Source organism: Bubalus kerabau, chromosome 11 (genome assembly GCF_029407905.1).
Source record: "Bubalus kerabau isolate K-KA32 ecotype Philippines breed swamp buffalo chromosome 11, PCC_UOA_SB_1v2, whole genome shotgun sequence".
Lineage (NCBI taxonomy): Eukaryota > Metazoa > Chordata > Mammalia > Artiodactyla > Bovidae > Bubalus > Bubalus kerabau.
Genome location: NC_073634.1, coordinates 105,500,042 through 105,514,193, shown reverse-complemented (window position 1 = coordinate 105,514,193; position 14,152 = coordinate 105,500,042). Strand labels below are relative to the sequence as shown.

General features: G+C 45.0%; 1 protein-coding gene across 3 annotated transcripts in view; it reads left to right on the top strand.

Moving 5' to 3' along the window:
• Positions 1-53: 53 nt before the first annotated feature.
• DDX31 (DEAD-box helicase 31) overlaps positions 54-14,152 on the top strand; it is a 73,656-nt gene continuing 59,557 nt past the window's right edge. For 2 of the 3 annotated variants that reach the window (XM_055541489.1, XM_055541488.1), the window contains exons 1-6: positions 60-355; positions 4,930-5,186; positions 5,294-5,369; positions 6,391-6,434; positions 7,728-7,798; positions 8,702-8,766. In XM_055541489.1, coding sequence (XP_055397464.1) covers positions 260-355; positions 4,930-5,186; positions 5,294-5,369; positions 6,391-6,434; positions 7,728-7,798; positions 8,702-8,766 — 609 coding nt within the window. In that variant the 5' untranslated portion in view covers positions 60-259. Of the gene's footprint in view, positions 356-4,929; positions 5,187-5,293; positions 5,370-6,390; positions 6,435-7,727; positions 7,799-8,701; positions 8,767-14,152 lie in introns of all 3 variants that reach the window. The other variant, XM_055541490.1, reaches the window with a different exon arrangement.

The window sequence follows — 14,152 nt, the reverse complement described above, 5'->3', positions numbered from 1 at the left end:
TTAGGTGTGACTTGGCGTCCCCCCCACCCCCGGCACAGGCCGCGCCACGAGGGACTGCCCTGTGGCCCGGGTCGCCGCTGATCCGGCAGGCTAGTGGCGCGGGCCCCTTCGTGAGGGGGGCGGGGGACCCCAGAAAGCGCGCGCGGGCGCGCAGGACTCGGCGGGACAGCTACAGCGGGGTCCTCGCGCGCGTCCCACGTGGGGTCTCGCGGCGCCTCGCTCCGGGTTTCGCGAGATCCGGAGGCGCCTCTCTGTCGACATGGCAGCAGTCAGCGGAGTGCTTCCTCAGGTCCCCGAGCCCCGGGCCGCGGTCTTCAGGACCTTCTCCAAACCCCGCCCGGCCCACGCGAGGCGGGTGAGTTCTGATCCGGTTTTCTGGATGCATTCGCTCCCGGGGGGTGGGGGTGGGGGGGGGGGAGGTGGGGCCTCGACGCGCAGGGAAGCTGCGGACCAGGCCTTCTCCGTCGGGATTCGAATTAATTCCGCGGAGTTGAGGTGGGGAAAAGTCACTCATCGGGCAGCTCCCGGAGGAGTCGCTGAGCCGCGCGTGTCTTAAGAGCCGACCACGGCCCGCAGAGACGCGCTCGGAGCGGGAGCGGAGCGGGCGGAGGCGGGCGGAGCTGGCTGGGGGCCGCTTGTTAGTTGAAGGCGGGGATGAGAGACTTGTCACCCGAAGTTAGAAACGGACTGTCGGGGCGTTGAGTCCCTTAGCAGCCCCATCATCTAATCTTCTCTCAGCCACTCTTATGGGTCAGTTTGTTTCGGGAATGAGGACTGGAGACTAGAAATTTCTTTGAAGAGTGTTCGAAACCGAGACATACATCGACGCGCCATGAAGGGGTGGGGGGCGGGGAAGAAAAATACAACTCGTCAATGTAATATCTTCGTTTGAGAGACAAAGATGCCTGAAATTTAGCCCAAACCAGAGCAGAAAATTGGTTTTTAGGATGGCTGACTTAGTTCCTAGCTAAGAGGAGGACTATGGGACAGAAAATCTGTTGAAAAATCTTGTTGCCTTAAATGACCAGGAAGGATACAGTTTGCTGCCAAAGAAAGTGTGCGTATGTGTGTGTTTTCTCAAAAAAGCATCATTTAATGCCATTGAAAAATTATTTGTCAAAGTTCGGTTCAGTTCCTTTCAACTAGTGTAGTGCCGCTGAAGTTTCTTGAGTTTATATCAGTTCATAGCAACTGTCTGGATTATTGTCTAGAGTTTTTTCGTGGTAATCAAGTTTAGGTTTAGATTCTTGTAAGTAAAAACTTTTCTGCTGGGCGATTTTGTGGCTTCATCTATACTGAAGGGGGAGGGAAGTACAAAAGAGCCGGTTGGGCACAGGGGCTTTGGAATAGCACAGACCTGGGATTAGATGCCAGCGTTGCAACATGCTGGCTCTGTGACCTTGAAGAAATTACTTCACCTCCCTGATCCTCACTTTTCCTACCTATAATATGAGAACAGTGATTTTGACTTCGTATAAGGTTATAAGTCATATTGACTCCATTTTGGGTAATAGAATTGCTCCATCAGGTCAGTAAGGTGCTTATACCAAGTACATGCAAGACATAGAAAACACTTACTGAAAGTTCATTGAGTGGATTGAATAAATAAATGTAAGATATCTGGTTTTATGATTGCTTGAACCACTATATCAAAAGGATATTGTTAAACAGCTGTGTTGGCCTTGTCTGCATATTTGTTATGTCTTGAATGAGAATTCTGTATATGCTAACCAAATTTGCTAATAGCCTGAACTTGGCATGAGTTGCTAATATACTGGACTTGGAAAGACCTTGACAGCTTAAATTATGCTCTAACACTACACAGAATGTTTTTCCTGGGGGGGGGGTGGAAATATATATATATATATGCACACACACACACACACACACACACAGATTTATTGTAGGAAATTTGGAAAGTAGATTAAAAAAAAAACCCCACAATTGCCATACTCAGAGATAACTCTGGGTAACATTGTGATGTTTATCCTTCTAGAAAAGAAGCAGAGCAAAATAGGGATCAAACTGTACATGATGTTTTCTAACCAAACAGGATACAGTTTCTAAATGGTGTTGCAGCATTACTGTTAGAAACTAGGCTGTGGAATTAATGCTTGGGCAAAGCCTTGATCCCTCAGTGATGCGGGGACAGGTCACCCCCCCCATTGCCACCTCAGTGTTGTTAGCTTAAGATGGGGTAATACCAGTACTGTATGGCCCAGTGACATCACTCATGTAGTACTTAGCGTACTGGCTGGTGCATAGTAACTACTTAATGTGCTTGTTAATATCAAAGACTGTTAGGGCTGGATGGGCCCTGGAGGTTGTCTGCCATATCCCCTTATTAGGCAGGTGGGGGAGTGGACGCAAAGACTTGCATGTTTTTAAAGAGATCCAGGTATATCTTTTCTCCTCTGTGCTCAGCTGCCACCCCATGAAGCATTCCTGTATCTTTGCCTCCCTCCCCCTCGCCGTGGGCCATGGTAGTCTTCTTGTTTTGTGCCCTTAGAATGCTTTGTCCACACCTGTTCTGTAGTACAAATACAGGTTTGGTTTGCAGTCTTACACTTTTGTCTCATCCACTTGTCTCTGACTTCTTCATGAGCTTGTCAGATCTTTGTACCTTTAGAAGCAAGCTACCTGACAGCTACTAAGTGGTCAGTTTTTTTTTTAATGAATATGTTGTGCATGCTGGCGGCCTGGGGCCTGACAAGTAGAACAGTGTCCAGAGTACAGAAAAGGATCATTCAATGACGTGTTGTTCATTCATCCTGCAAGTATTTATTGAGCACTTACTTTGTGCCAGACACAGTCCTGTGCAGGGGATGCAGTGCTATCCAGCACAGGCTTGTCCGTTTATAACAATCTAATGGGAAAGACAGACATCACACAGCAAATGACACCCTGTATTTACTGATCCACTGAGTGCTACAAAGGAGAAGGGTGCCAGGAGAGCCAAGGACAGGGACCCTGCTTTGATAGGTGGAGGCAGGAAGTCTGGAAAGGCTCCTCTGAGGATGCAGCAGGTGAGCCTGGATTTGAGGAATGAGTACAAGAGGGCGGGTTGGGGACTTGGGTTTGGGAGTAGCACGTGCAAAGGCCCTGAAGAGAGAACGAACCTAGGATATCCTCGGAAGTTAAGGAAGACCAGGATGGCAGAGAGTAAAGCTGAGGCTGGTGAGATGGGCAAAGGCAGATTCTTAATAGCTCAGGTCACACATTCTGGATTTTAGCTTGAGCACAATGGAAAGCCTGCCTGATACTGTGTTTAACTTGAAACACTTAAAGAGATGCTGACATGGGAATAAAGAATGACTAGGATGATAAGGGGTCTAAAGTTTGTGTCCTCTTTGGGGTATTTAGTCCAAAGAAGGAGAAAAAAAATGGAATTCTGTGGTGAACAAAGGAGTGTTGTGCATAAGAGTTGGTGCCGAGAACAAACTGCAGACCAGGACTTGGATTTTCCAGGAAACATATTTTGCCTGAATGTCAGAAAGAACTTCCGGACCCCTGGAATTTGGCTGGGAACAGAATGGGCTGCCTCGTGGGGTGGAGAGCAGTAGGAGGAGGTGCAGGCAGGAGCTGCAGGGACGCCTGGCAGGGCTCCTGCGATGGGAGGTCCACGCATGCGCAGCGGGAGAGGCCTTTAGGCCTTTTTGTACTTCAAGAGCCTGTGATTCTATAAACCAAGCAAGATCTGCACATTTCATCCCATCTTGCAAATGAGACCTGATTCTTGACTTCATCTCTTTTTAGTCTGAAAATTTGGGACTTTGTAAAAATAAACTTGTGACATTTGTAAAATGAAGCAGATTATCAATACTAAATGTTAATACCAATGCTAAATATTAATACCAAATATTTGAAGTTATATATATTGAATTACCTCGCTATAGGTGCCCTTAGGGTTGCCAGGAACAGAGAACTGTTGTTAATGCCAGGTTAGTCAGAAGCTGACAGTCACAGCTAAAGCAAACTGATGTCTGTACACAGAAGTCATGATCTCAAGCCAAGAGGAAGATAGCGTATTCCAAGAGAAACCAGAACTCCAGAATAATAAGCCCCAGCTACTCAGGGGATGTTTGTATATTCATGTGTAATGTGAATTGGAAGAGAAGGCCAAGGAAAATAGAGGAATTGGATATTCTTCTCCTAGGGGGAGTTTGGACACCATGCATTTAACAACATTCATGTTATGGAAATAAGAAGCAACAGGCAAGAAAATATCTCATGTTGTAGCCTGTAATCGCTGATCAGATGGGGAATGGAAAGGTGAGATGCGTTGGGAGTAATTGCAATGGAGGTGATGGATGGAGCATAATTCTCATTTGGAATGAAAGCTGGGAGGAGGAATCGTCTCCAAACCCCCTGAATCTGGGGGAGCAGCACGAGGGCAGACAATGACAGCCATCCAAGCGGTCGGGCTAGGCGGTAATGAAGGTTTCCGCTTCCTGGGCACGTGCAGTAACCGACGGGCTTTGTTGGTGGAGAGAGGCAAGATTCATCGCTCCTCTTTCCCGTGCTTGCCGTGTAAATGGATTCCTAGGGATTTGGATCACCTTAGCTGCACATTTCACTAGGTGGGTCCTCCCTTCCCTGCAAACAGACTCCAGTTGTTAACATTCAGCCTGAAAAATGTCTCTCCCTTGATGATCTTGGTGGAAGTGGAGGTTAAGACGATTGGTAAGGTCTGGTAGATGTATCAGCTGAGATTTGTGGGGTTTTTTGTTTGTTTGTTTTTTTCCTTTTTGGGGAGAAAAGGGCTGAGTTAAAGAATCTGATTGCAGACCCTAAACTTGCTTGACATATGGGGAGTAATGATCTCTGCAGGGAGAGATGCAATTCTGTGGGCAGTCAGGCTTCACTCTGAGGTCTGTCTTCATGGACTGACGCATCTCTTGTCACTCTTTCCTTTTGGGAACAACGCAGCAAGCAGCGGCCACCAAAAGAAAATGCCAGGCGTCCAGCGAGGCTCCCCCAGCGAAACGGAGGAGCAAAGCCTCTTTTCTCCCGGCCAAGAAAACTGCCGCTAAAGAAACTCGCAGGACCCTGAAGGGGAAGTCACAGAGGACGTTTTCTCCCAAGAAGCCCTCAGCCGGCGCGAGGGATGGAGACCAGGAGCGGAAGCCGGGCGCCAAGACTTCATCACTGTTCAAAAACAACCCTGAGATCCCGGAACTCCCCAGGTATGTCCAGGGGCAGACGCCCTGCGAGAATGAAAGGGATTAAGTGTCTTCTGCCCTTTTCTTTGTCTCTTGGAACTGATTGCCTGCATCTTGTTCATTATTTGCAGACCTGTAGTAAAGCAGGTGCAAGAAAAGGTGTTTACTTCAGATGCTTTTCAAGCCCTGGACCTCCACCCACATCTCGTAAGTATCCCTCCTTGATTTCTGGGTGTCTCGATTTTGGGGGTCTGTTCATTCAGAATGTCTGTGAAGTGACAGTTCTAGGAAGAAAAAAAAAATCAAAGAAGTTATATCTGCTCCAGGTTACCCAGCTAAACTCAGATTGATAAGACGCTTTTCCAGGTCAGTTCACATGAGCTTAGGAATCTGTTCACTGTCCTCACCCCGACCCCAGCCCACCCACCTTTTTTGTTTTTGCTCACCTAACTCACTTTAGGACTGGGACTCCACATATCTGACTTGAAGACCACCTCATAATTACTGGATAAATATGGCATCAAGACTGTTTTGGGTGCCAGTGTCATGGAGAGGGAGATGAACTGTCATCTTGCTATTAAGGGAGTTATAAAGAACTGAAGGAAGAAGGGTCTTTTTGAACATGGACACTTAAAAGAAACCAAACAACCGTGAATGAGTGTTCCAGTTGTGTTTATGAGTAAGGCGAGAGAAATACTTTCACTTTTAGGAAGTCCAGATTTTCTTGGCTCAAATGGTCATGGCTTTACCTGCTGCTTCTTTCGGGCAGGTTATCTGTGCTTGTGTTCTCAGCGCAGAGTGCAGCGGCTTTCCACGCCAGGGTACTGTGCACACTGGGAGACGGGGCCTCTGTGTCTCAGGGGCTGCCCTGAGTGTTGTAGGATGTTTGGCAGGTCCTGTGCTCAGCCAGTGCCAGGTGCATCCCCGCCCCCAGTTGTAACAACCAACAGTTTCTCCAGATGTTGCCACACGTCCTGGGAAAGCTGGCAGGGAGGCAGTGTGCAGAACCACCCCTAGCTGAGAACCACTGGTTTGGGACAGGCTGGCAGGGGGCCAGTGCACAGAACCACCTCCAGTTGAGAACCATTGGTTTGGAGGAACTTGATTGGATTGTGATCATCAGTTTTTACCCCAATATTTTCCCCTTCTTTGCATCCTTATTTGCATTAAATGTATTTATACCAAAAAATATATATGTTATTTATTTATTTTTTGTCTTTTCTTTTAGATTTCCACAATAAATACAGTCTTAAAAATGTCTAGTATGACCAGGTAAGAGTTCTGGGTCACTTGATTTTCTCAGGATTTAAGTGGGTATAAGCAAATGAAACCTGAATTGTCCCAGGAGGACAGAAAACTCATGTCTTGGCTTAGAGAGCAATGCCAGGTTATTAACCCCTGAGGGCTTGGTAACCACTCGGTTTCCCCACGTAGTACATGGGACTGGGTCTCCATCCCTGCCACCCTCAGCTCTAAACTCTTAAGAGGTCTCTTGTCCAGAAGTGGTCTGCGTGGGACACCACTGTGGTCTATGCTGCCCGAAAATAATTTGTCTAAAATACAGAATTTATCTTGTCATTTCTTAGTAGTAAGGGGTAGAGTCAGCTACAAGAGAGGAGTAAATACTTGATTAGATGTAATGGGATGCTGAAAAAAGATTTTAAATGTTAGTGACAACGCCTGGAAAATGGAAATGGAGTAGTGAGAGGTATGGAGCAAAAATGACTCCCCCCACCCCACCGCCTTGAGTATGTGTGCTCATGTACGTTTTAATGTCACCTTTCACTTAGAAGGAGCTGTTAGTAAAAGCATCAAAGAAAAAATGAGCCCCTTTGTTGCTGTTTTGTTCGGTTTTAGCAATCAAATGTGATTTCCATATCCTTTCAGTTTTTTTTAAATTTTATTGAAATATAGTTCGTTTATAATTTTTGATCTCTGCTGTTACAGCAGAGTGATTCAGTTATATAAATGTATATTCTTGTTCGTGTTCTTTTCCGTTGTAGTTTATCACAGGACGTTGAATATAGCTCCCTATACTATGCAGTAAGACCTTGTCATTTTAGTTGTTTGTTTTGGAATACACACCTGGACACACATCTTACCGTGTCCGTGGCTGTCATATTTGGTTTTCTAGAGTCGGCAGCAATTCCTGGCTGTCTGCAGGGCTCACGAAGTCCCCCTTTCCCTCTTCTGCTTGGGAATCTTTCCATAACGTCTTATTGCTTCGTATTCCCTGGTTCAGAAGATAGAGTACGTGATGTGCTTTGTGGTGGCTCCAGCTTGTCATCACGCCAGTCGCATTTTTCTTTTTAATTAGTGTAGCATACCAGCCAATCTCTGGGTTGCCTCAACTTTTCAGCCCCATAAGTTTCAAAAATTTAACTAGGGTTTTGCCCTTCTAACCATCCAAGGCTTCTCAGCCCTTCCCATGACTGTTCAGGTGACCTCCAAGGTGACGTAGAGCCTGGGTCAGTTGCATTCTGTGGATCTTGTGTCTCTGCCTGTAAACCTGGGCAGGTAGTACATCATAGGTAAGCATGTGCTCTTTCTTCCGGGTTGCCCAAGTGTTCAGAAGCAGAGCATCCCCGTGTTGCTGGAAGGCAGAGATGCCCTCGTGCGATCCCAGACGGGCTCAGGTCAGTCATCACTTGATTTCTGCCCTTCCTCCATGGTCATGTGGTGAGCTGTCTGTTGATGGTGGTGGCTGCTTTGTTTGGTGGGGGGAGGGGAGGCCATGCTTGCTTCTGATCAGAGCCCTGAAAGGAAGGGGATGATCAATGGGACCACAATCAGGAATGATCAGAAAGGAGTCAGGTTCCACAGTCATTTCTCAGCGCCCCTCCCAGGGCTCCACCTGGTCCCACCATCTATGGCGAGAGCCGTCCATCTTCACTCCAGTGGCGATGAATTTTTTTTCTGGTGTTGAAACACTCTTGCCATGAGCACACCCTGATCAGGTGCCAGTTGTTGCGGTCGGTCACGGAGCACTGGTTTTGTTCCGGAACAGCCTGGAAGGGCTTTTCTGACCTCTTGTGCCTGTAAGAGCAAGTCAGCTATCCTTTCCTTCCCCGCTCAGCCACTGTCCAGGTGGGCGGAAGCCCAAGGGTTTTTCCATCCATGGTTTCTCCTTGAATTCTGGAGGCCAGCTCTGGGCTTCCAACTGGCTCCTGACCGTGAAAGCACCACAGACGACACGTGTGCCTTCAGAAGCGCCTTTGAGAGGTTGAAGGTGACCCCGGGGAGGGGAGCTTCTCTAGTTCCTAGGGACATTCACTGAGCTGAGCCTCTGTGAGACTTGAGAAGCGTATCATTGTCTCCTTTGCTAGACGTTAAAGGAGCAAAGCTGCAGGTTTATTAGAAGCACTGCATTCACAGTGCAGAACTAGGAGCTGTGACAGACAGGTGACTTCCATTTTCCCCTAAATGTGAGTGCACTTTTCTATCTCCAGACTTCAGGGCGGTGCCAGTTTCCTTTACTATTTTTGGTTTTCTGATGTCCTCAGACTCCGGTTTTAATTCCTCTTGTCCTCTTTTAAAAGGTAAAACTCTTGCCTATTGCATCCCTGTGGTCCAGTCTCTTCAAGCAATGCAATCCAAAATACAGGTGAGTGGGAAGGCTGTCTTTCTGGGAGTTCCCTGGCGGTCCAATGGTTAGGACTTGGAGTTTCACTGCCAGGGGCCTGGGTTCAGTCCCTAGCTGGAGAACAAATATCCTGCAAGCTGCTCGACAAGGCCAAAAAAAAAAAAGAAACTGCATTTTTTCTGTTATTGTTCATGGTGCATATGAAACCATCAAACTGAACCAAAGCGGTAAAATCTTTTCACTTAGCTTTGTTTTCCTGTCTCTGTTTAATCATGTACTGTGTAAGTATGTTGCATCTAAAGAGTGTGCCCCGAGTGGGGGACAGAATGGAAAACAGAGCAAATAATAGACAACTGTAACAGTCATTCCAGCAGGCCTCCTGGGAACGTTTCTAAGATGCTACCCATGTGTCAGACGTGCTGCTGGGTGCTTTGTTCACCTTATCTTCTTGGCTTGCTAACTGCCCTAATCCCACTGAATTGGAAGGAATTACTGTTACCTCAATTTGAAAAAAAACAAGGAGACTTGAAGTTAAATACCATCCTAAGGCCATGCGGGGAGTGAGCCTGAAGTTGGGTCTCCGCCTCCATTCTCTTTGGCTCCAAAGGCCAAGCTCCTCTTACCAGAAATGATTAGCATTGTATTAAAAACAGGGATTTGGCATGAATAGTAGAAGTGAAAATAAGCACCCCATCAGTGAATGTGACAGTTGGGCCGCCTTGTGTTTCGTGTTTTCTCGGACCTCTCTTTAGTTGTGAAACACACTTAGCACCTGGGCCAGAGGCGCCAGAACTAGGTTCCTTGGCACGGATCCCGAGGAGGCCACGTGAGTGCCGTGTTCCGGGGGCATCAGTATCATCTCAGAACCCAACGTGAATCTCACGAATCCACCCTGGTTATTCTGAGTTGAGAGGAAACGGTGAGAATAGAAATAGGAAGCAGAGTAGTTCGCCGGCAGATAAGAAGAGCCGGTTGGTCACTGTTGCCTTGGTTTGGGCGCGCAGACTTGCATGTGTGCCGAGCCTTCCTGTTACTGCAGTGATGGAAGGAATACCGATAGTGTGGGTTCCGGTCCACAGTCTAAGACAAACACCTGTGGTCCACACTCATGCAGGTGAGTTATTGGCTAAACAGATGGGGCAAGGGGAAGCCCTTCCTTACAGTAGAAGTCCAGTGAATTCGTATAGGACATCATCATGTAGCAAATGCCACAGTGATACTGCTTCAGGCAGGAATCATCAGAGATACGAGAGTGAGCGGATTAAAGTGTGAGGAAAATGGGATATTTACACACTCAAGTTATCTTTCCAGGAACTAGAGGAAAAGATGGTACCTTTATGGTGGGGGGCCTGGCTGTCACCACCGCATCCACGGGCTCATCCGGGACCTCACCAGTGCGGGGTTGTGTTGACCTCACAGGTCTCCTGCTAGGGGGATGAAGGATAAAATTGTACTTCCCTGGTTTTCTTTCATATATATATTTTTTTCTTTTAATTTTCATATATTTTTGTTGTTTGTTTGTTTGTTTTTGGTTGTGCTGGGTCTTCACTGTTACACAGGCTGTTCTCTGGCTGCAGCAGGTGGGGCTGCTCTCTAGGTGTGGTGTGAGGGCTTCCGTAGTTGCAGCTCCCAGGCTGTAGAGCACGGGCTCAGTGGTCGTGGTGTGTGGGCTTAGTTGCTCCGTGGCATGTAGGATCTTCCAGGGTCAGGGATTGAGCCTGTGTCTCCTGCATTGGCAGGTGGATTCTTTACCGCTGAGCCACAAAGGAAGTCCTTCTCTGGTTTTCTTGCCACAAATGCACAATTCTAATTTGATCACAAACATCAAATAAAGCCAAGTCAAAAGACATTCTACACAGCAACTGGCAAGTACTCTTTAAAAGTATTAAGGTCACAGAAGACAAAGATATACTAAAGCTCTACCCCAGAGTAAAGGAGACGAAAGACATGACAGCTGAGTGCTGTGTGTGGCCCTGAATTGGATCTGAGTCTGGAAAAAGGCATGTTAGAAAATGAGTTAACAAAATTTTAATAAGGTCTATAGATTAACTGATAATATTGAATCAGTGTTAATTTCCAGTGTATCAGGTTGGCCCAAAGGTTTGTTCAGATTTTTCCATAAGATCTTAACATAATGATTTTGAGAATCAATGTCATATAAGGAAGCTGGGAGGAGGGGGTAAGGGAGTTCTTTGAACTATTTGTGTAGTTTTGTGTAAGCCCGAAATTATTTCAGAATGAACATGTTCAAATTTATTTAAACTTTATTTAGATGATTTTAAGTCAATAAAACAAATCCTACACTATCATTCAAGTGACAGAACCTTATGTAGTTATTGAAAGCGATATTTTCTTCAATTCCTCTTTGTGAACTCAATAGGCACTCTTGCCGTGTTAACAAAGGGAGGTTACAAAGCAGTGTGTATAATGATAGTCCAGTTTCATAACTGATGGTCGTGTATATGCATATATATATGTGCATGCACACTCTGAGATGAGAAAGACACTTTTCAAACTAATACTGGTTTTCTCTGAGGTGGATGAGTGAGATTCTGCTTCCTGTGGATGACTGGTGTTTTCTTCCACTGGGTACTTTGGAGTGCTGGGGTTCATACAAGGGGCTTTCACATTGTACCCGGTACAGATTAGAGAAGAAATATGAATTATTAAGTCAGTGTGGTAAAGTCTCAGCCCTTTAGATACTCCAGGAGAATGTCTGTAGACAGTGGAGGTTTTTTCCTTCTTGGAAAGTTGGAGGGTTTGGGCGTATATCTGAGTTGGCGTGGGTCCCACAGTTCCAGCGCAGCTGACTCATTTCCTGGACCCGTGAACTAAGGACAGCAGAGATGCAGTTGTGTTCCCAGAGTGGACAGCATGGTGGGGCTCTGCTCAGAACCTGGGTCTGAGTGAGACGTAGAGCGCATCATTCCATCCCTGTATGCTCCAGGGGGGAATCATGGGGAGCCTGTGTCCTGGGGTTGCCAGGATTAAGGAAGGCGTTGCACCTGGAGAGTAGAGCCCTGCTTCCCCGATCCTGGCAACAGTACCTGCCCTCTCAGTGTCCTCGTCGTCAGCAACGTGAACTTGTATGAAGGGCAGTGTTCTGAATTGCTTATATTCAGAGCATTAACCAGCCGTGTATGTCATTGCTTTTATTTACTCAAGTATTTTTTTAATATCAATAACAGCTCGTTCTATTAAAGATGGAAGTATTCTGTAGAAATGGTTTTCCAAGCCCAAATTTATTTCAAGTAACATTCAGTATAGGCCCTTGCGGTTCAAAGTAAACGGATCTGGCCTGTTAAAAACCCGTCTGGAGGAAGCAGTGAATTCAAGGCACCCGGCAGAGGCTTCAATTACTGTAGTGATGGGATGAGAACGGACCAATTTTCTGTGTTTCCACACTTTCAGCAACTTGGGCTCTCATTTTTATTTTTTAACATCTCATCCATCCTTCCTCACTCACTTCTGCCTTGCGAGGAACTGATTGTTCTTTTTTCTTCTCTGTGTAGTAACACCTTTTGAAATGTCAGAATCTCTAACGCTGCGGTGTTGATACCCTTGTACTAACATGTTTACCGTTCCCCGCCCGGGCTTCAGTGCCGTCTCGCAAAGATGTTGAGTACAGACACCTCTAGTTTGAATTCCAAATCTTTTTCTCCTTGTGGGTAAATATTTCCTATGCAAAACATGAAAACCATCCTTGTAATTTAATTTGCCACTAAATCTGTGCTTAGCTTCTACACTAATGTGGCTTTTTTTCCCCCCCAAGATTTTTTTTTTTTTTTTTGATGTGGACCATTTTTTTAAAGCTTTTATTGAATTTGTTACCATATTGCTTCTCTTTTCTCTTTTGATTCTTCGGCTGAGAGGCATGTGGGGTCTTAGTTCCCTGACTGGGGATCGAACCCACACCCTCTGCATTGGAAGGTGAGGTCCTAGCCACTGGACCACCAGGGAAGTTCCCTAACAGAGTTTTGGTTCCTCCCCTATGTGTCCCAGCCCTTGGAGATGCAGGGCACCACTGGACCCTTTTCAGATTACTTTGTTTTCTTCTATCATTGTTACTGTGATTTATGAATATAATGTATATGTTAAAAAAATTTCTTGAAGAGTACCAAAGAACATACAGTGATCAGTGAGTCGTTCTACTGCCCCTTGGCCCAAATAGCACGGCTCTTAGGATAGTGTGGTCCTTATCACCAGCATCTTGTTTATCCTCCCAGGGATATTCTTTGGGTGTAAAGTAAATCTGAGTATGCATAGTTCCCCCACTTTGGCTGAAGTTTTTGTTTGTTTGATACAGAAATGGTTGCTTGCTATGCACTGTGCCTTGCTCGTCTTCACTTAATATGTTTGGGGATGCTTTCTTATCATTGCTGTGTTGACCTCCTTTGTTTTTTTATGGCCCCCTAGTATTCCACTGGATGTTTGTACCATGAATTATTGAGTCATTCCCTCATTGATGGAATTTATGTTGTATTCAACATTTTGCTACAAAGCAATTAAACAACTTTTTTACACACACGAATCTTTTTGAGAAGTTCTTATAAATGGAATTTGTATTTTTTTTTGGTAGATAATGCCAAAATTGATCTTAAAAGGAGTTTCACCAATTTTCATTCCCACCAACAGTGTACAGGAGTTTCTGTGTCCCTGTGCCTGTATCAACACTGTCGGCTGTTTTATTTTTGCTCATCTGATGGGAAAAATACTGTTTCATAGTTTTAATTTGAATTTCTCTTGGGAGTAAAGTTGAGCATCTTTTCACATGTTTAAAAGTCATATATTGAATTATTATTTCCATAAATTAACTGTTATGCCCGTCTCCATTTTTCTGTTTGAGTTGATGGTTTTTTTTATTTTTAATTGAATTACAAACCTTTATAAACTAAGAAATGGTCTTTTCTCTTATGTATGGCATATTTTTCCCCATGTTATTTGATTCAATTTTGTTTAGGTATTACTTTTTCATTGTGAAATTTTAAATTTTTTGTGTAATAAAATTCTTCATGTTTTATAGTTTCTGAGTTTTATGTCATCTGTAAAAAGGCCAACTTAACTCCAACTGTATTTTTTCTAGCTTAGTTTTAAAAGGGCATTTAAATTGTCCGTCTTTTCATTGTTGATATAAATTACCCCTTACTGTATTTCCTGGCTTTTTATATGTATTTGATTTAATTCTGGACTGTATTTGCTATTATAATTTCTTAAGTACTAGCATCAGTTTTGAAAAAGCTACTACGGATTTAAGTTGTTTTAACACTTGATGTTCAGAAATATCTTGATTATTCCTGCACATTTGTTTTTCCATGTGAACTTTGAAATCGGCTTATCTGGTTCTGTATGTTATTTTTATATGCATGTATATGTGTATTTGTGACATTTTATATACGCATAAATATGC